Here is a 23,990-nt window from a genome sequence, read left to right as displayed (position 1 = left end):
TCAAATGGCGCTTAATTTAGTATATAAAATTAGCAATTTTATTTAAGGTAATATCACAGATTCGCAAATCGGTACATATTTTTAAGAATATATATTTAAGACTGGTTAGATATGGGCTCAAATTTTGAATTTAAAGAAGAAAGGTCTGTTGTTATTCATAAGAATACTTTGAGCAAAAAAGCTAACGTCGGCTTAGCTAAGAAAACATTCAAAATACTCATATTAAATATTACCTTTAAAAAGGGGTGAAACGGGAAAATAAATACATATTTTCGCAAGCACGGAAAATTGTAAACACGCGCCGTTTTTTATGTTAGCCAGACAAAAAAATAATAGGCATAAAACAATATACCTACGCCTTTAATGGCCAGCGTGATTGAAATAAAACTGTCTTTTAGTAAAAGGTTTTCAAAATACACAGTACAATACATATTGTTTGTTAGATAACGTCCAATAGTCGTGCACTAAATACAAACATGATACTAAAACTCGGATACAGTAAAAGACAAGGCAAGTAAAATCTTCTTATTTCAATGTCTGTGTTCGATATTACGTGAGATTATACACCACTTTTCATGTCTAGGGCGGGATTTATTGCTCCGGAAGACGAATTTAATAGCGTGTAGTAGAGAAAACTGATGGTGGAAGATTCAAATCTTCACAATTCAAAGAGAAAAACATAAATCCAATGTATACGAGTTAATAATATTCTAAATACACATGTTTATTTAACGCCTAACTCTGTCAAATGTAACTAGCAACATCTATGACGAAGGAAACGAGCGATTATGGTCTTCAAACAACATGTAAATCTCAGTATTATGCAGAGACAGGAAAACATGATTGGGTATGCGTATTGCGTAGTTTATAGCATTTTTATTCCGATCAATGTCAGATGTAAGCTGGAATTTATATCGAGTATCTCGGCTAGATCAAGGTGTAGGATTCCTAGTGAGGGCATTCGTAATTCCGTATGAGGTGCATTATACGGTATTGAGGTGCATCGCACGTCTTCAATTTGAAATAAACAAATCGGACGATGAACTCGGAGCCGCGTGTGTATTAGAAATTAGATTGGTATATTTTTGGACCGATACAATGTACTTAGAGGTAATAAAATATTACAATCACTAGATAAACAATCATCCGTAATACGAATTTGTTTCCCTACAGGTGGTAACAGGATCGTAACTGTAAACTGTAAAGCACAGAGCCGTATAATAAATGATTACAATATTGTATTCATCTATCGTGATGATAAGCAAAAACTAAATCAAAATTAACAATTCGAATACTTCCGTAATGAATGCTCAACATTAAATTCACAATGTTGGAAGTAAGATAACGGAATTATTTCACAGCAGCTTCGGGCGATGTACTCATTGTTAAGAGAGGGGATTGTATGATAGATGTTAATTTAGACAAGTCGAATAGCGGGATATAACAAATTACGCAACGGATAGTAAGCAGACCTATTGATTTGTGCCAGGTCTGAGGTCTCACAAAGTTCAGGGTACTTGTAAAGGGAATCTGTATTTATCATAGTTGAATCAACAGCCTGAAATAGTAGGGTATGAATTCGGTAATTCGGTATTCCCGAATATACTAGATATAACAAAATTGGGGAATTTCCTACATTCCGCTAGGACCAGGAATCTTAATCATACCGAAATCGAATGTGCGGCAACACCTTTTATATTACAAGGGAACTCGTTACTCTTAATTGAAAAATTAATGGAAATTAATTATGATTGGAAATGTACGCTCTGTTGGGTTAATATTGCTGGGATTTGGTTTACTGGTAAAGTTTGTTTCCACTGTCGGTTATGTAAATCTTAACCAGATACCTATATAACACATATACTATAATTTGCTACACACATAAAGCGAATAGTTTCTTCAGGCTTCGCGTACAAAGATCATAGTGTTAAAGTCGAAGGCACTTCTTCTATGATGCTAGGTCTATCGCATCGTTTCGTGGAATGGCGAAGGTTTTTGTAAAAAAACAAACATCCATATAGGTAGATAGTGTCATCGGAAAGCGTCTGGATTTTATAACAATGTTTTGTGTTTGAAATGATGTTTCTATATATAGTGTTTATTAGTTAAGGTATGGACATTGCAAATGCATTTAAAATGTATACATAACAATGAAACTGTATCCTAATAAGGTAAACAAGATAGAACGCAAAAAAAAATCTGATAAAATAAAATAATGAGAAATATAAGTGTTTTTTTTTAAATTTGTTAAAAGACTATCAAACTGAGGCAATTTCTTTTTTCTTCATGTGTCGTATTATCAGCGATACGATTTTTTTTAATATTGTATTTTTGAAATTAATTAGCATGTGAGGTCACAAGGTCTCTTCCCCTTCTTCTCGACGAGCTCTGTCGATTGGTTAGTTGACCTACCGTAAACCGGAAATCTATCACACCTCTCTTATCTTTGGTTGGTACAGAAGAACAAGTGACGTCATGCAAAAAAAACATTATTTTTGTCATGCATGTTCAAGAAACTTCTTACAATTTAATAACATATTAAAACGCGACAATGACAGTCGAGACTAATAAACCAGGACTGAAATTTTACCATAAACTACCAGTCGAAACTAAACAAAAGACTCAGAAAACCTTTGCTTAAGATGTTAAAAATATTATCATTAACAATAGAATATGAATATGAATTTAGTGTTCTATCTTTTACCGCGCGTAAGAATACATAAAAAAAATATTTATATCAAATTTGCCGTAGGGCTGAACTTCAATTACGTAATTATTTACGTGTCTAAAATTAGAATTTTATGTACTTGAGTCCATTTCTTTTTAAAAATGTGGTTTCCTATATTATTTGTTTTTTTATTATCAGAGTTACTAATAAAGCTCATAATATTAATGTAAGAATTACGTCAAAGCTAAAAATATAAACATGTTTAAAAAACAGGTATGTCGAGAATAAAGAAGCAGGATTTTCAATTAAAGGGTGATTTAGAATTTTAATAAGGTTAACCACTTTTCTTGATCGTTCATTCATACTCCTTGGGTATTTTAAAGCGCGCTGTAAGTTGATGATATTAAACCAAACCGGTTGTACTCACCTGCATAAAATTATGATTAATAAAATTACTTCATGCAACTTTAAAAACGGCTTTAATTTTCAACAGTTTAAAAGATTTATAGCCGAAAATGACACCAATTTATGATATTCGAGTGTTGAAATTCAAATACGTTTTGAATTTAAATTCCAGTGTGAGAAAATTATAATATGAATATTCTTAATTTTGAATTACTCGTAACAGTAATGAATAGAATTTAAAAAAAATATAGCTATGCAGTTAACAAATTATGAATCAATTCTAATTTTGTGTTTTATTGATCTGTGTTGTCAAAATTTCTGTAAAAAATATTTATTTTCCCAATACGATAAGCGTATTTTGTCATTTTTACAAGATCCTGACTAAAATGAATTGTTTTACAGGATTTCTGGTTAATTTGTTCACGGTCACTATTAGAAATTTGACTATTTATACAAACGTACGTACAAAGTACAATTCGTAAATGATTTCCGCTTAATTTGAATTTCTATGTTTAAATGTCTTAATTTATGAAGACTGTTTAGTATGGGATTATTCTTTTCACACGATGGAATGTTGCTAAGCAGATGTTGCAAACATAATATTTTTACTAAGGCAAGGTCAAAAATAATGCATATGGGTGTAGCGTTAATGGACACGTTTCGTCGTGGTAATATCTGGTGACAGGATATTAAATTTCATCTCCCGTATTAGCTACTGGTGTTTGGTGTTCGCGTCTATCGTAAGAAAGAAATCAGACTCATATCCTAATGACGAGAAATTCGGTTGGCCCTTAGTAAAAGATCCTTCATTTTCTTCACGACTTTGCCTTCCCGGAGTTTCGTTTTTCGATAAAGCGTTGAAATTTGATGGGCCTATGAATTGCCGGTACGAAGACTCAAATATAACCTGAAGTTTGTTCGACCCTATTGTGGTGGGACTGGACGAAAGAGTTGAATGAACCATCCTATCCTGATTGGACACTCGGAAGAGTGCACTAATTGGAACACTTTGTTTACTTTTTTAAAACGTTAAGAATCCGAGAGGCAGGATATTGAATAAACTCTACTTTTGATACCTCATGGAGCGTGAAGTGAGCAGACTTGTGTTATAGTTGTGAACGTTGCGTAGGTGGTCCAATTAAAATTGATGAAGTAATATGTGCTTTATTTATTTATCAATCTATGCCCAGAGGGCTTTTCAATGGTATAGTAAAACCATGTTATTTATAAGTACAGAATATGCAGAGCATGAAATACATAATACGAGTAAACATATTTATAAGATACGATTCAAGTTTTAGTAAGGATTAATAATATTAAAAAAAAAAAAGTTATGGGTAATAATAATCGGTATCCGATGAGAACAAAAAAAATGTAACTTAGTTATAAGGTTAATAAATTATGTAATTCATGGTGATATTGCAATAAATATTCTAAAAACAATTTTATTTAATGGGAATGGATACATGGGCGTTTTCCGCAAATATCATGTGAATTTTCTTGAATTAAATATATAAATAAAATCTAATATGTTCAAAGAGTAAAGAGTACCAAAAATGATATGCCGTCTTTCTCTTATGAATAATTCGATCAACTGATAAGCCTCATTCTAAGAAAAGCGGATTAAGCATTTCGAAATTAATATGACGTACATATTTTATGTGGAACTGACTTAAATACTTTGATAACGCTAGTATTATCTCGGTATAATATTATCAACTTCAAAATACAATAGCAAGTCCCATTTCAAGGGAATGTGCTCTTAAGGTATTACATTATAATATGAACAATATTATTATTCTCATATCATGAGAATGGCACTTTAATGGATGGAGTGTTTAGTCTGCTTTGCAGTTAACAATAACACCCACGGAGCACAAGACGAATGGCCCGTAATCATTATGCGACTTACTGACGACGTGAATTTTCACGACTGAAACAGGATCAGCATATTGTTGTATTAAAACTAGAAGATTTGTTGAGTAATATTAATTTTCCAGATTAGTTCCGGTTCGGATAACAGGATTTTCTAAATTGCGGGAACTTGTATTTACATTAAGAAGGATATACGTATTGACCACTCAAAAAGTAAAGTTACCAAACGCGATATACCATTTGGTACATTACGCATAAAGTGCATTTACCAGTCTGTTACCGGTGGCTTTTAGCGGGAATTGTGGTACCCCTTCTCCCTCGCAGTGCATTAGCGGGTAAAGTCTGGGGAAGGAAACTCGCAAATATTTGCATCAAGAGGAAAAATAAGACCACCGAGACAAAAATGTATTACTATTACCCGCTACCGATGATTCGGATATTTGATACTTGACATGGTGCCCAGAGCGCAGTAAATGGTTATTTATATGGAAAGAACGGGGTTTAAAGGTAAAATGAGAAAGTTTCCGGTAACGTAGAATACACAACAAGGTGATTTCGTTCCGAGGAGATTAACGGCTCAAAATGGAGGGCAAATGTGAACTTCTGCATTAGTAGGCCTATTTAACAGGAGAAACGACGGTAAAAATAAAGCTTGGAAAGGGGTTAAATAGAGTGCCTTATAATAACCACACTTTTATAAACTCCAGAAGTATTATAAAATACTTGCAACACTTTAAACCATTCACAGTATTTTGTACGTAGAACGAAAAGTTATGGATTTTGAGCTCCGAAAGGGTATTCGATATTCTGCTAGCTGCTAGCTATTTTTGCCACGGGCGGATAATGGCCAATAGAACGAGTGTTTATTGTGTGCATTTGTGCAATATCAATTCGTTTATTATATTGGCGAGCTTTTCGGTGGAGTTTCGCTATTTACCGGTGACAATTGACCGCCCGCGGCACGCAGCGCAAAGTCTGGTCGGCGCATAAAACACCGCATTTTTCGACCGAACGCGAACTGTCGACATTTCCGTGCATTGCCGCCATGTTGCATATTTCATGGCGGCTAGAGCAGGAGGTGAGTTCCAACTTTGAATTTTTCAAAACGTGGCGGCAAATTGCGGATCCATATTTTAATGAAAGGATAAGCCGCGTCGGATTTTGGAGCGGATAGAATTTTTAAATAAGGCGTTCGAAAACATTCAATAGTGACCCTGCACACTACTGCGCTGTTGACGGGAAACATTATAGGAGTTTCAATTATTTACGGGTAATATCATACATAACATTATGCATGTATTATAATTACGTGAATTCATTAAGACGTGAGTTTTTTATTATCCGTGCCTAATTAACATCTGCACTTGTAAAGCATGACGCGAAATAAATAAATACAGGGTAGCAGTCAAAAGTAATGGCTTGATTGGAGCGGGTCGTGGTCACCGGATCAGAAGGTAATTCAAAATTGAAGCTTCGCTCTACCACATTTTCCTCCATTTTGCTAATACGGTTATTCATGACTAACAGAAAATGGCTAAACATTGTTATATATATACATTGGCGGCCTCCGTGGTATAGTGGTCAAGACGCTTTACTCACGCACGGAAGGTTCCGGGTTCGATTCTTGGGTGCTCTGTGATGTAATTCACCACTGTAATTAGGCCTCCTGGCCTGTTGTGGTGCAAAAAAAAATGTAAAATGTAAAAAAAAAGTAAATATTTTGATAAATTGTAAGAAAGCCAAATATATTTTTTTTAAATAAGAAAAATCATAGGAAAAACATCACCATTAAAAAAAAAGGTTCCTATCTTGTACGTTTTTATTAAAACGTTATGAATATTGTTTGAGCATTCATCACATGGAACAACTGGTGTTGCAAATATGATTGGCAATCTGTTCATCTGATTCAACAGCCAGTTCCCACACGACATCGACATCACGTTAGGCCCAGTGGCAGTGTGGGTTGAGCACTGGCGTAGTATTGTACGAAGGGAGAACGCGAAGTCGGAATCCCGGGTTCATATGGAAACCGAAGCCTGTCACCCGACACAGGCCGTACCGAATCAACCGTGAAATTAAAAACAAAACCGAAACGCAAAAAGTCACATTGCAGCTAAAACAAAATCAAACAGACACTGCGCATATTTGAAAGTGTAGTTCGCGAGCATTGGTCTAGTCCCGTAGTGGGTGGTTTTAATTTGGTGTGAAATTAGGCGCACCGTACGTCCCACTTGACGACTACTGTTTGATTGAATGCGCATACATTACAGTTCAACACACACGACCATTTCTCTTCTCGTCTCCTCGTACCGACTGTTTACTTTTCCTCGAGTCAGACGAGAGACTGCCCGGAGAACTGATCCTATAAATCTTGGCGCCGAATAAGTCCGCTATCTCGTAACTCGGTATAACTACTTCCTATATGGTGAATGTTATCGGAACCTGTAACCCTAAATGGATCCGGAAATCGATTATTCCACGTCACCGAATTTCCTGCGGTTACTTCTCTTCGGGAGGGATACGTCAGGAGTAAGTTTATTCTAATACGATTTGTTGAATAGATTGAGATATCATTGACAGAACACACAGTGTTTGTATTATTTTTTTTTCATACCAATAACAACAAAATAATTCAAGAACGCAATTTTCTCCAATATTTTTATAGGCCAGTTAGTTGCGGTAGATCGAATACGAGACCATTTGATACACTAATGCGTTGATACATTACGAATGCCGGAGTTCTCTGGGGACAGATAACATTTTCTCGGGAAAACTTGTTCCGGATTAAAGTTTTCCAGACTTCTGATGGGAAGGGGCGAATAAGAAGAGGAAACAGCTTAGGCCTTCTACGTTGCCTTTTACTAGACCCAACCACCAAATCTACTTACTGAACCAAATATATTTTAATTCAATTGGACGGTCTCCGAACACCTACCGTTCTTATCCGACCAAACTGAAATATAGTAGATTATCCGCTGTGATAAAATGTTATATCGAAAGGGACACCTTAGTAGTGGAAGAAAATTAATCGAAATATTTTTATATTATTCTTGAAGTTAATTTGTGTGGAAGTATCTTTTTTGTTAGCAACCCGAGACAGTAACTGGCGTAAACTAACTCTTGTAAAGGAGCATGGTTGGGAATTGGAAATGCCGTTCACATGTTAAACAAGTTGCAAGCAAACGTACTCGTACATACCCAAGGGGCAGTTTAGACCCGGGAGATAGGAAACTATCCACCGCTTTCTACAATTCAACCGTTGTTGACCACGCGATACTTTTTAATTGTGTGACCGCGACTTGGTTTTTTTATCCAAAAAATATTTTCAAATATGTTTTATAAAAATCGATCGAATAACTCAAAAAAACTTTAATGCTTTCGGTGAGATCGCCACTCCGAGGTGCTGGTTATTTATTTTAAGAAACATAATGACTTATTGAAGTTTGACATTTGAAGGGTAACTGTCCTACCACTACCGCACACGTACTATCCAGTGGCATTAGTACAAAGATGGCGACGATCGACCGGAGGACGTGTCGCTTCTCCTTTATTATGGAGAAATTCAGCGTCGGACTATGAAAGACGGTCGTCGGGTCGTGACTCCGCTGAATAGGATGGCGAGAATGGGATTCCGAAATGTTAGCGGAGAATGTAGATAGAAAAGGTCACAGGTAAAATGGTGCCGTAAAGGCGTAAAGGTTGGTACTGGGAGGAAAACTGTTCATTATGTCAAAGGAACACAAGTGGGTCAGAAACGGGACAGTCAGACAAGTAATTGACATATTATAAAGCTTCGTTTCAATTAAACCGCGTCACACTATCCGAGTCAAAAAAAATATTTGTTTTTAAGGATTTTTGCGCCCCTTTTACACCTGATGACACAACTCAATTTAATCATGCATGTTTCATTCTTGTGAATCGGGTCAAATTGCCTTTTCAGGAGTGAACCAAAGCAGGAATTGAAAGGGCGCCGTAATACATCTAAGCGCTACAGAGGCGAATCTCGCTATCTTCAGTATCTAGTACCTACCTACGAGGGGTGCTGGCTGCTGGCGTTGTATGGACCGTAGATTCACGGGACTAGAGAAAATGGCCGAGACGCTGCGAGATACGGCGACGTCGTGACGCTATTAAGATAGTCCTACTCGTCGAGCACGTACCTTTCCAGATATGTAGGAGCTTTGCGAAAAGATGTGCCTGCCTATTTTTTTACGTTTCTTCTTTTTAACATAAAACACATTTTTTGTATCCCCTAATAAAATGAAAGAGAGTGAAAATTCTGTATGAATAAGCGCAATATTTACATTAAGTTAGATAAATCTACAGAAATGTATGAAATGAACGCGCGAACAATTTTATTTGATTTAATAACACGCGGAACGAAAACTTTCGAAAATACAACCCTACATTCAATACTGAAAGTATTCTGTGGGTTATTACTTCAGATAATTGTGCAGTTAAAATGTTTCATATTTGAAATAAAAGAGAGCATTTTAACTCTACATCAAAATTAATATCACTTAACAAGATTCTTACCTCCAAGGTTTAGTCACCCATTAAAATTATTTAAAAAAAATAAGATTCTTACCATAGACGAACTAAATACGCATTATTCATCGCATTACCTGAAAGAAGAAAGGACAAGATTAGTTAATAAATAACATTCTTAGTTGCGGGAAAACAAAAAGAGACTGAGAAACGACACGACCTTTCTAGAACATTTATATAAGGCCCACACGAGAATATTCAACAAAAAGGTTTATGGGAGCTAAAACAACGAGACGAGAAATAAAATACTAAACTAATAATTTATTTTGCGAAATTACGAGAGAAATTGAACAAGTCATGGAAGACACATGCTTAGCCATCTACTCCAATTTGTAACAGAAAATAACGGTTAAAGTTTTTTTTAAATCGTTTTTAAAAACATTTCAACGAAAATGAGATATATTAAAGTGGTTGTGAAAAAGCAAGTAATGACAAAAAGTGGATTAGAATAAGTCATGCAATTTATTATGTATGTACATAAATAGCTAGATAATAACTTAACATTGTGGAGATTAATGAGATTGTTACATGTTCATATTACGAGACGCTCTCCCGCACTTCTTAGGAAGATTTCAAGAACGTTATCATCTATTTGGGCTAAAATTAATTAATCAAGTTTAATTTGACGACCCGGAGTAAACGTTGTACTCCGTGCTGGATTATGAAGCCCAACGGAATGACTGAACGCTTTTCTTTATCAACGAAAACTGATAGTTTGTCAAGACCGGGGATGAAATACATTATGGAAGTATTGACATTGTAGTGTCGTAGCAAACACGCTTGTTGAAAACAATTAAATTTTGAATTCAGTTTAAGAAGAGGTCGCAAATCGGAATACTGAAATAACTTTGTAGGTTTATTACGCAATATGACTGAATTATTTTCACTCGCTGATCTTGAATAGCTCTTGACTTTCTTCGTGAGTCTCTTGTTCCATTAGGCGTTTATTCCAAGTGCCTCCATACCGTTGTACTTTGCCTCCTATCCTACCAGCTGGTTTATTCACAAATATATGAATAGAGCGGACTGGACCATTTCCGAGACATAAATCTACATACCCCAACGTAGTATTAATATAATAGTTTGTGTTCATGTTAATCTAATATTTAAAATCACTCTTAGATAAAATTATACTCGCAAAAACATATTACATCAAATCACGTATTTTAGAATTTAAAATCAGTCATCGTTCTTTCTCGGTTTGAAGATTTAGAAAGCATAGTTAGAAATATTAATTAATAACAAAATAGTATTAGGGTGATAAACAGCCTCTCTACAATATAATTGCTACAGCCGTAATGAACGTCCATAACGACATTAAACGTCAAGGTATAAAGGTAATAACGCTGCCGAATGACCTCGGTGTCAAATTCCCCTGATTAACTGGACGAAATAGGGTCTGTAATAATGTTTTATTGTTCGAAGCGAAATTCCTATTAGCTGCAAGTACGAACTCGGAACCAGATGTTCCCAATTGCACCGTTTGTTAGAGATGTAGTAAAACAGCACTGTGTATTTTCCTATTAGTTCAATTCTTAGAGAAAAGAGAAAATAGTTATTTTTACTACGTGGCTCCGGAGTTTACGCGACATGGCAGCGTGAGAGGAGAATGCCAATTTTGGGGATAATCGTGTTTTATGAGACGTAATGTATGTACATATGGCAAAACAGGCAATTTTCAATTCACCCCGTTTCTTTGACCCAGAGAAAAACTCGATCCGTATACAGCATTTAGGCGCTAGGCGCCACAAAGGAAGAATCGTACGAAAAATCTTGAAATGTTTTACAAGTATGCTAGTGGTTATTTTCTTTGAGGGTTATCCAAGTATTTTATTCTACGACATACATTTATGTTCGTTTGTCGTATTCTTCATTCAGTGTTCGACAGAAAATAAACACGTTATAGACAATGTCCTTAAATGTACGTGCAGATATTATGGAAATAGAATGCAAGCACCTTTGTGTGAAATAAAATTGAAAACCATTCTTATAAAGAATAAAATATATTTTGTGTCTATAAAATGAATAAAGTCTTCCGGGATTTTGCATAAACGTGGCCCGTGGTAAATAGAAATTCTGGTATCGAAATTCTCGCCACAAGGCATCCGCGGGACTCCATCCCCGCGAAGGTGGTAGCCAGACTTGCAGCGCGGAATTCGGAACGAGCGACGAACCTCTGGCTCTGGTATGCGTCAACTTGTGAATACCAAAGGAGCCATTCTAGCTGCCGGAACATCAGTTCCTAGTTCCTACACGCGGAGGTTACTTGCTGTAACAAATAATTTTATGGGAAAACTTAATAAAGCCCAGCGGAATATCATTATTGGTGGCGTGACGATTTTCAGCCGTTTGATTAATTTAAAAGGCGAGTTCGGCCGTTTACGCTTAGTTTTTAGCTATAAAAATATTTCACTAAAGATTAGAAAATTAATGCGTCAATTCTTTATTAAAAGAGACGTCTATTGCATTGCAATTTTGAAAAATAACGCACAACGAAAAAGCTTTTGGTGAAATAAAAGCGATCTTAATAACAATTTCATAACAAAAAACAGATTTGTTTAAATACAGTATAAAACCAATTATCCGAACTCTGACTATCCGAATCGCTTTCAGTATTTCAGAAAACAAAAATTAAGACGGAAACGTACTACGATTCGCAAATAATGACTTGGCTGCCCGAAAACGGATGATGACAGTCAAACAGCTTACCGAGATGTTCAGCAAGCAATAACATTCATTTACAGTACAGTACGTACATACTGTACTAATGTACTTGTAACTACACCTAACATGTAAAAGTGTTGCCTTTTCATTTAATTGATTAAAAACTATTTTTTATTTTCAACATACACACAGTATTTAATTAAAATATACCACTTTTTCCAGAAAAATCCAATTATCCGGATTTTTCTGATTATCCAAATGGGATCCGGTCCCAAAAGATTCGGATAGATGGAGTTCTTCTGTAATATTTATCTAGCGTACAAAGTAGAGCGCAAACATTTACTGTAATGATTTCAATGAAAGGACAGCAGTGATTTCAATTTGATACTGGGTTATTTGTCCGGGTTTTCATACAAATTGTTATGGGCACGCGGAGCTACCTTTCTGATAATTAGGAGAAACGGGTCCCAGGGTTCCTTTAACTGCCATACCTTCTAACTTTACGATCCTTCCATTTTATCCAACAGAAGTCAAGAGTGAAACTATACGCATAAATATAATATCGAGTATTTACGTTCTTGGGGTAGTTCCTATAAGTGCTACCGTCTTTGTAAAATTGGTCGGACATTTGGAGAAATTCTATATTGAAATGTATCAGAGTGGACGTAATTTCCATCAGGCGGAAAGCATTTATTTGGGTATCACTGATTGCATGCAACAGCCGCTATATTCCGATGTTAGAAATCGGAAATTCTTAATGTTTACGATTGTAGTGGACCGTGAAATATACGTATTTAGGTATATTATATTTTTAAAATACTATTTCGATTATGAAAGTTTTGTACAGATAACAAAATTTAGGTATAAGTTGAGGTATATTATATTTTTAAAATACTATTTCGATTATGAAAGTTTTGTACAGATAACAAAATTTAGGTATAAGTTGATTTTCTTCTGTTGGGTTGTATTGAATTTAGAGGTATTTCATAAATTAAAAAGAAGTGATAAAGATTTTAACTAATAATGATTTAGATTTAGGGAAATGGAGCGTTGTCCACAATAATTCTAATAACATACTTCCATGCCGAGAATATTTTTTCTGAACGTCAGAAGTGACGAAGGAAATACAAATATATTTACAGTTGAAGCCGTAAAAAAATCACATTCAGTTGAACATTACCGTGAAATTTCAGTTCAAGTTTTCGCTCGGACTGCTCAAAAAGGCCATTAAGAGTTAAGCAAAACTCCGTGGGAAATGCCAAAAGTGCGGTCTAGGTCCGGGGCCCGGATCGGCTTGTTTACCGTTCCCGGCATTTTAATATATTAGGCTTTAAAGCGTTCAAATTCTTGGGTATTTGGCAGTGATCCACGGGAGCGGATCTGTCTTTACGGAATTAGGGAGCATTTGTATGCCCGGGGCTGCGGAGGAGCATAGGGGTTTACGGACCGACATGGAATAGCCAGCGCACAATTCGACGGGAATTGATTGAGTGGGCATGGACGATGGCGGCGGCAGCGGCGAAGCCGGAGCCCCCCCAGCCCGCCATGCGCCAACCCGCCGAGCCTCCCAGCTCGGGAAACTGTTTACCGATTTTTATCGGTCATTTATCCGGATTCAATGTTTGCTACGGCCCTTAAGTCGGTGTTAAAACAATACCTCCATTTACAGACATGAAATCACGCATTACGCATTAAAAAAAGAAGCGTGAAAATATTTTTTTAAATTCCCGTCGAATTCATTGCATGCTTTTCAAGAGGCTCGAGAGTAAAATGTGAAGCGAGGAGGAAGAAAATTTGCTGATGTGCGTAAAATATAAATAATTTTAAAAGTAAAAAAAAATACATAAATTAAGCACTACCATTAACCAGAAGAATTTGAATGACACACAAAACGCAGTTTTTACTCAAAAATACGAGTAGATTGAATAACATTTCCATTCGCCTCGCAAGTCCGTTTAAAGTAAACAAATAAAGACATATTTCGGAAGTACCTATTCATGAGGATAATTTCATAAAGCCTTATACCGACTTTTATGTTTTGCGGTTTCTTTATCTCTTATAGAGATATAAAGGTATAGGCGCAGTGGGAAAATGGCGTAAGTGTGTTCGACTTGGAAACATTTTATTGTGGCGAAGAAAGTTCTCTCAGTTAGGAAGAACCCACTGTCAGAAGTTATATAAAAAGTAGGGTAAAGATTGTAAACTTTTCTCGCCTAATGGGAATAACTTTTTCTTTCTATTTGTATCATAAACATAACGCGGATTTTATATTATTCAAAAAGAAAAACCCTTTGAGGAACGATATTTTACGACGGAATAAAAAATGAAAATAAAAATGCCTCTGGATGGTAAGAAAATATGTTATTTATTATGATAGATAGGCCCGTATACGGCGCAACGGCAAATTTATGGCGATTTTAATGTTTACTATTATTTTGGTAGGCAATGTTCGACACATCCATTCACTCATTTTTTACTTTATGAATCTGCGTGATCATCAGTTTTCGTCAAACAAAGGAATAACCGAAGTACCCTCGCAATATTGAATCTACGGAAAAACACATTTCCTGACGAATGTGGGTGGATTGTACAGAAATACTAATACACTTTTAAATTATATGGTTTGTAAAAGTTAAGAGGCGGGTCTCGATCGAGATAATTCTCGGAAGAATGGAGTCGTTAAACCGACAAGCTTTATTATAGTTCTTCCGCACTGTATTGCAGATTTGAAGCCGTAAGATAAAGGAGTAAATTATGTGCAACGGTTACGCTGCGAGGGATACTACCATCTTAAATACGGGTTTGTTTATAGGGAGAGTATCTAACTACAGAGATTTATATGATATATAAGAATTTCCAAACTCAGAGAGCATAAGCAGAATTCACCAAATACATTATTTCTTATCACTGCGTGTTACGAAAAGGCGGACTGTAAAGGAAAAACGAATTTCATTCAGTTTTGTGATAGATTGGGAATATTTGAAGAAAGGATAGGAACATAGAATGGATACCTAGCTTTGATATGATGTGAATGTTATTCAATCTCAACCACTGGATGATGAAATGCACTTTGAATTGTAACGATGTTTACAACGACGCGCGATGAATCCAAGAACCTTTTATGCAATTTTATGTACTGTCAAAATTGTTGATTTGTTTTTATTCTAAATCCAAATCTTCTAATTTTGAATTTCTTCTATCTTGATGTAAGGTAGGTACCACAAGGATGGGTCAAGGAAAGGATGGGAAAGAAAGGTAATTGGCCTGGAAAAACATTGATAAATGCTGTTATTTACTTAACACTGTGAATTGTACATTTTATGAGTATGTTGTCATTAATGGTATTTTTTCTTGTGTTATGTTACCACAAACTTCCAATTGAAATCGAAAAGTCGCGTGGTCTGGTTTTGACAAGAATTTACTTGAGTGTATAATGTGACTACATTCACGAATAGGAAATCAATTCGAGCGGTCATTCGTTTCAGCGCAGTAGAGAAGCGAAAATTGCCAGAGTATAGGTTCGGTATCCTTTTCAAACGACTGTATTCGGATAATTTAACATAGGTATAAAAATTTCTCGAGAGATTTAGATTGAATGAAGGGGTGATCAAAGATGAAAACGTTTATGTTCGTAATCCCGACTCCCGACGCGACGACGTGATGGTCAAATGTACAAGGCGATTCGTTGGTTTAATCGATCTTTTAATAAAAAAATGTCACTGACATTTTCAATTTACTCTCAAAACAAAATACTCGTCGGCCCCGGTATGTTGGTTTTATTTTTCTATAGTGTTTTAGCTAGTGTAGTTTTTGAAATCCTTTGATAAAAAAAATGGTACAAATTATTATGGTTTTACCATTGTTTAGTGATTAATTCATTTCTTCAATAATTCCGAAATTTCAAATGATAAATGTTAAAACCGGTGGTTTATGTAGGTACTTGGAAAAATATACTTAATAAATATTATAAATAAGGTACTATGTTCCAGTTCCATAAGACTTTTATCGTGTGTTGAGTTTTTTAATAGGGTAATGATTGCCTGCTTAAGGAATTTTGATTTTGAATGGTTGTAGGATTGAAAATATTACTAACAATATTTTGAGTTTTTCCAAATTTTTTTAGACAAGGACTGGATTCAACTCCCTGGGGAGCTGTTTATATTAACATATTACAACAGAGATGAAGAACATTTAAGAGAAGGTAATATAGAAGGTTTCAGCTCTTTAACTTCACAAGAAGAAGTATAGAAATTGAAAAAATAATATTTTCAGGCGTTGCCTAGTATGTAGGTGAAATAATTCAATTAGATGAATCTCACCCGCATAAATAAAGGTTTCAGCTCTTTAACTTCACAAACATCAACAGATGAAAGAATTGAAGAAATATAGATGTTCAAATATAGGCAGAATGGTGAATGTTACAGTGTGTAAAGTGGCCACTTAAACCAGACATTGACAGGTCATAAGCCCTGTAGATGCCTGGACTTCTATATTACCTTCTCTTAAATGTTCTTCATCTATGTTGTAATATGAAAATATTACTCATTAAAAAAAAACAAAATAATTAAATACGAAATCTTTTTCCCTTTACCTCTTTTACTTGTGCATTAAATGAATTAAACTGTTATATAGCGACCATTTTTTTAATAATAAAAAAAATAATTTCATAAAACAACAGCGATTGCTCACTTGAGTATTTCTGTACCAAACTAATAATAACACTTTTCAACCAAAAAAATATTTTTTACGCATTACCGAAATTAAAAAAAAAACATCCTTAATATTTCTGTAAATCATGTAGATGCGTTATTGAAAAAAGAAAGAAATCATCACTCATTTAAACCTATCTCAAATTGAGTATTCAATAAAATACTTTGAAATTTTAATCGAAGATTCAGAATCGGTTTCCGAAGTTTATACTTGGTTGATAAAACTTGAATGAATCCAGACAAGCAGGTCGGTATACCTATTAGAAATATAGTTGGATAATGTGAATCGGAGCTCAGGATCAAAAACAAGTTTTTCTCGGGCGTTGTTTCAGGAGAACTCTGAACAAAAAGGATTGCACGAGCTGATGCAGGTGCATAGTGCATTCCCCACAGTGCAGTGTATCGAGCAGTGGGCACTGCATTGTGCAGTCCGTCGATAATACAGGAATAATAACAACAACAGAATTATACGGTGCGGCCTGTAATTACTGCCCCATATCGATTCCGTAGCCGCTACGGATTCATGTTTCACACCGAACAAAAAGGCACTAAATAACATTCATAAGGCGTATAATGCTTTTTTAATCGAGTACATAATATTGCGTTACATAATAAAATTGAGGGTATTTGCAATATTCCGTGTGTCCATATAGAAAAAATTAAGTATTTTTTTACTTAGTGAGAATTTATTTGTTTATCCAATGCAATGCAAAAGTAAAAATCATTATTATTAGGCTAAAATAGTTTATACAATAATAACTTTATGTAATGAAGATACCCTCTACGGTGCATACAATAACATTTAGTTAAAACGAAATGAAGGAGGCATTTACTTTGCGAAGACGATTAATTGTACGTGCACCTGCTCAGATACCTGTAGTTATACATCCACTACTTCCTAACCACAGTGGAAGTACAATGTATCGAGTAAAAAAGTACGAACTGTAATATTGTGTAAAAGTAAACAGATAACATAACTCCGGCGAGTTTGCCACAGGTTTATACTGTACTTTCCGATTTTCCAATCGATGACGGCGTGTGATATTTCCTACAAGTGCCTTCGGTGGTAGCGTCTTAAGTTATCTGATGAAGTTATATCTAAATATCATCTCAGTAAGGAAAATTCACCGGCTGTATGCGCTCGAGGTCGTATCATTACAAAGTTTATCTTAAAGTTAAACACGAAATGCACGTATCTCACTCGTAAACACATATCATCATCATAAACTCTTACTTAACCTCCGGCTTATACCTACTGCGAATATCTTGTCTATAATAATATAATCAACAGATCGATACGGTCGTAAATAAACAAACGAAATGTAGTCGGAGCAATGTTCTTACGTACATAAATGGTATTATTTTCATGGGTGGATGTTTTATATCCGCTTCGAATTTGGATATGCCTTAGAAGAATCGATAACTTATTGTTTCTTGTAAATATTTTTTAGTGAGAAAACACTTTTAAGTAATTTAAGTATTTACTAAACAATGCGTGGGACTTTTCGCTTCGGCATTGTCAGTTTATGGGTGTCATATTTCTATGTTTTTTCTTTACAGTAAACTTATCTTGTTGCTCTTATTTCGTGCTACCTGGTCCCTTGTGGTACCTGGTGCATCCTTTGTTGCACTTGTCATAGGATCAACACACCGAGTGTCAAGTTTCACGACACCCGAGTGCTAAGGAGACACATGTCTTCACCGAACGCACAACGGTTTGCGGTTCTGGAAACTAAGTGCCAACCTTTATTTACCGCACGAACAAACACCGCTTAGCATTAAAGAAACAACAATATTGACTTAAAATTAATATGCAATACAAGTTTGATTATTTTTTGAAAGGACAATACACGATAGTACATACCTAATCTGTAGTATCATTACTCGGAAGAAAAGTTCAGTTATTTATTGAAAGTATTTTTAAAGACACGCGATATCCGATGATCCACTTTTAAAAAACCGTATTGACAGAGTAATGAAATATTCGAAACGTCGTTAGCTTTAATACAACTGACAAGAAAATTATATTTTCCGAACGTTTTTATGAAATCACTCATCCAATATATTGATTATATGCATGTTTGTATTTCTATTGCACGAATAAATATTGACTTAAATATACTTTTAAGGGAACGACAGTCACGAATAAAGCGAACAGTTTCGACGTCTTAAGTATTGAAAGAAAATCTAAGACACACATGGATATCCATGTTCTAGCCGTTTGCACGGCGCAAGGCACAATATAATCTGACATCATTATCAAACTAGAATATGCTAATGTAGAACTTATTCCAGGAAGCGCCATGCAAAGAATAGATTACTAAATCGTTTGCAAGAGGAACACGAAAACAGCACACGTGAATGGCATTATTCATTCGGAAAGGAAAGAAAAAATGCGATTATAATAGCGCACTTGCACGCAGAAATCCGAGTAATTTCAGGAATATCCCACCTAATACTACTTGACCTTTCCGGGTCTGAGCGTCAAAAAATCCGCTAAGAGGTACCAGGAGTCCAGGAATCCATTATAATGCTATAAATATTAATTGAAAAATGTTATGATGACTTAAAACTTATCTTAAAGGTGACAACTTTGGACAATTTTCGTCTTCTCCAAGCGGATATTTAAAATATATGTGAATGGGGAAAGGTAACAAATTAAGATTTAATGTTTCAATGTGTTTGGTCACGTCTTGCACTGGGGCCCAAAAAACTCAATTTTTTTTCTCTATGAATGACCAGAATCTGATACGAGCATCAAATGTTAAGGATTTGGGCGTTAGATTTGTGAGCACCCTGACATTTCATGAACACATAGAGACAATCAGTGGTAATGCATTGAAGATGTTAGGATTCGTTCTGCGTACTGCCAGGGTTTTCAAAAAAATCCCGCGTAGTGAGAACTCTTTACAACTTCTTGATGCCAAGTAGACTCGAGAGTAACTCAATGATTTGGGGGCCGCATGAACTGAAGTACTCTTTTATGATAGAGAAAATCCAAAAGAAGTTTCTAAGATATCTCCACCTAAGAGAGAGTGCGGGTATTATCCTTGGCTCTACCCGACCGAGTCTCTCCAGGGTATGCTTGGCTACAACAGTTTAGAGACTAGAAGGAATGTGTACTTGACTACACGTTTTTATCGATTGTTGCGCGGTATGGTCGCTAATCCTGAGATTATGATGAGCATTGGTTTGTATGTTCCTGATAATCCCTAAGACAGCGTCAGCATAGATTGTTTCATATTCCGATATTCAGGACCAACCGGCCGATGGTTATGCTTGTTAGAAGGGCTAAGAAGCACATGTGCGAACTGACCAATGTATCGAAGATTACTAAACCGTAGAGCGAATGAATTGTTATGCTTGCTGTTTGCACGAGGGATATGCAAAGAAAAATGAAAATTATGACAGAAAGAATTAGGTAGATTTGTTTTTTTTTAATAATTTTGATACATTCTTAACGTTATGCGGTAAGATTGTGCAAAAAAACTAAATTAAAACATAAAAGTAATTGAAAAGGATATGCTACCTGAGGGACCCTAGATAATTATTAAGGCACGAATACGTTAAAGTGTAATGCGATTCTTCAAATCGCACTAAAAAATCGATGCCAAAATTTATCGGCAAACTAATTATTTTTCGATTTCACTTTGACCGAAATTTATGATTTCTGTGAATATGTTTGAGAAGTAAAAAATAGGATTCCATTTTATGTCAGAATATTTAGGACGCATTTTCCATATTCGGGCCTCAAGTTCCGCAAAACACAACCCAGATAAAGGGTTCCGATGTAAAATTATGTTATTACTTTGATAAATAGGGTGTGTTTTGGATATAGCCGGATAAGATGAAGACACGAAAACGAAGATGTGAAAATGCTACGGCCTTACTTAAACCTAAAATAACCACAAAATATCTTGTAGGGAGTTTGCATCTACTTTATTTCGCGAGGATTCTTGTTTATGGATATTGAATCTCTTTTTCTTTTGTTTACTTTCAAGGATAAAGGGTAAACCAATACACCGGGTCAAATATTTATGCATCGATAGGATAACACATATAAACTACTTTATAGGTATATTCTATTTGATGCTATGAAAAGGTGCCGCTTACAAAATATAAACAGAGTTTAAAAATACATTTCATTTTTTGGTTACAAGATCACAGACAATGAAAAAATGTTTGTTTATGTATGTTTAACACGAGGCATATATATAATGGCGTATTAGTCAGTTCCTCGCTTACATTATAATTCCTTAACAAGAAAGAATATCACCGGTTAAAACAATGGGGCACCCTGTACAAAGGAGTTCCTTTGAACCGTAAACTTTGGATCAAGTATAATATCATAAAGAAAATTATTGTCAATCGGCAACCCGGCAGCGGCAGCGATAGCGTAACAAAGTGTAATATCAATTCCTCGAGACTTCGGATACAAATATCTAGATATTGCACTAGAGTAGCGACGAGAAGTGCTTCTCATTTACCTGAAGGCTTTGTTGGAATTTAAAATGGCAAGCGAAACCGAATCGATTTAAAGGAAACCTTTTCTCCTTCTTCTCCTCGGGCAATTATAGAGAACGACAGGCAAAAGCACCCCGAGTAAGAGTTTAACATTTTAGTTGAACATCATCAGACGTCTTTAGTGTAGCTGCAGGAGCCGGCGGTGGGGAGTAGGGAGAGGTGCACAGGTAACGGGGGGATGTCGCGGGGAAGTAAAATTGGCAAAGAAAGTGCCGACAAAGTCAGAATTTCTTTGACATCATAATTGGTATCTTAGTAACCTTGTAATGAAATTTCATGCATAGGAAAAAATGTTTATAAAACGCACGGAAATCCGTTCATGAAATTCGCTATCGGAAAAGGTAGGAAAACTTGGAACGGCGAAAACATAAAATTATTACACCAAATATGCTTAAATCTTAATGCATACAAACATTATTTAATGGATTCAGTGTTTTATGAGATAAGAGGAGCAACAAAAGGTTTATACTTACGAGCGAGAGATTTATCCGGTAATTAGTGAAAAATGGCGCCACTAAATCTGAAAAGTTGCATGCCAGCAGTTATACGGAATATTACATTTTATGGGATATTTTCCCCAGGTGTAATAATTTTTAGGTTAAATTCAGAACGAAAACACGGCGTGATAAGACGGGGCCTCGGGTTCTTAAGGAATTTACAGCCCTAATAGCAAACACAATTAAACAAAGTATAATTTTGCGCAATAAGTCGAAAAACGTTTCAAAATATGATGTAAACGCTGTCGTAAATTGAAATACAATCTCCCTGTAGTAATGCGCGCATTCGTTTAAATAAAATTGTTTGTTAGTACAAAAATTACCGTTGTCGCGACAAAGTTTATGCTGCAAGCACTCATAAAAATATGCATCCGGAGGGGGAAATGCAGGCGAACAATGCACTTGTGTAGGCATTTGGCGGTCCACGCGACTGGTTTTAGTACCCGCAGAAAGACGAACGTACCACCAGCAGCGAACCGAGACTTTTCTATGGAGAACGAGAATATCTACTCGTGAGCTCTTTGCTAGTTTCGCTTTTGAATTCATCTTTATTTGACATTTCTGTACGTACGGACGAATCGCACCAAAGAGAGAATAATATAACATTTAATAGTGAACGGTTCGCTCGTTACTTTACTGGAATACCTTCTTCTAATCTTCCATTGTTTACTGTTAAGTTCGTATTGCGTGGGTCAGAAAATTTGCACAAGATCTTGCGCAAGATTTGATCCGATGAACATTGTGTAATGTAATACACTAATTGGGTGAAATCAATGGTCAAATTCAGAAAAATTTTACCACGTCCTTTTTTCATTAAAATATTTTAATAAAGATTCCACGCTTCTGATACCGTTAACTGTCAACGCGTATTTGTTTCACTGCAATTTCAGTATGAAAATCGAAATATTACATTGTTACTAAAAAAAACATTGCTCTAGTGCCATAATCTAGGGAGAAAATACGAGAACACGTTTGTATGAAGAAAAGTAAGACCGTGAGTACAAGAAACTGCACACATTCTTGCGCAAGATCTAGTACCATTTTCCGGCCTATGTAATTCGAGCTTTGCACAACAATAGCGTCAAGCGATTATAAAAATAATTTATGTACTTTTTTTAAATGTCTATTCGTTTGGAGACAAAATAACTTAATTCATAGCTTGCTTCTGGGAATCATTAGTACTTTTGCACCAGTGTGCAACAAAATACCGAAAATTTATGAATAGGTTTAAATCAAGGGGTAATGGTTGCATAATAAAACCATTTCGTACTCATCGTTCTTGCACAAGAGTCATCATTTTTTAATTGCGTTTAAAGCGAGTAACTGCTTCGCAAAACGAAAATTCTCGAATGTGACACAGTATAATTCATAGTAATTAACAGCGAAATAAACCTTTAATCAAGAATAAAATAGCGTAATTAAAATACAGGTAGATATAAATCCAATCAATCAACGCTCGCGGAGTTAAGAGGAAACGAGGTATGACTTTTCTTTATACACACGTATTCTCGTATTTTCATTATTATTTTTCTGATATTTACCATTGGCGAGTGCCTACAGTATTATTTTAATGATAAATTATTTCTCATTGCAGCTAAGACCATCCAAAAACCCCTAAAGCGCTCAGTTTTATTTGACGTCTTCGGACAGACGGTGTTTTGATAAAAAAAAAGATTTTTTTTTATTTAAAAAAAATATTTAAATATATTTATCAAAATGCTGTACCACCTTATATCCTCTTAACGCGGGGCATTTTTGTTTAAAAAGTGCAGTGAAACAAATGAAAAAGAGGAAGAATAAAGTGTCACAAATTACAATAAATACGTATTGGCAGTTAATAGTTTCAGAGGCGTGGAATCTTGATTCAATTATTTGTTTTGTTCTAATTTTTCCAAATTTGACCACAGAATTTATCCAATATTACACAACACAATATTAATTTATATCACGTACCAGCAAAACTCCACCTTGTTTGGTAATAAACGGGAACGCAAAAATGCATTATCATTAATTCCAGACGATATCACCACGTTGAATCATCACGGAACCTGTCTCGAAGATTGCATAGAGGAAATGACTCGAATACTCCGTGCTGAAGTA

General features: G+C 35.4%; 1 protein-coding gene across 4 annotated transcripts in view; it reads right to left on the bottom strand.

The window, feature by feature from the left end:
* The window catches only part of LOC148276019 (uncharacterized), a 209,344-nt gene that overhangs the window by 141,792 nt on the left and 43,562 nt on the right, over nucleotides 1–23,990 (bottom strand). For all 4 annotated transcript variants that reach the window (XM_088234880.1, XM_088234881.1, XM_088234882.1 and 1 more), the window contains exon 2: nucleotides 9,537–9,573. In XM_088234880.1, coding sequence (XP_088091006.1) covers nucleotides 9,537–9,539 — 3 coding nt within the window. In that variant the 5' untranslated portion in view covers nucleotides 9,540–9,573. The remainder of the gene's footprint in view (nucleotides 1–9,536; nucleotides 9,574–23,990) is intronic.

Source organism: Micrasema longulum, unplaced genomic scaffold (genome assembly GCF_059751315.1).
Source record: "Micrasema longulum isolate JH-2025_06_02 unplaced genomic scaffold, ASM5975131v1 h1tg001297l, whole genome shotgun sequence".
Lineage (NCBI taxonomy): Eukaryota > Metazoa > Arthropoda > Insecta > Trichoptera > Brachycentridae > Micrasema > Micrasema longulum.
The sequence above is the reverse complement of the archived record's forward strand: the minus strand, read 5'-3'. Positions and strand labels throughout refer to the sequence as shown.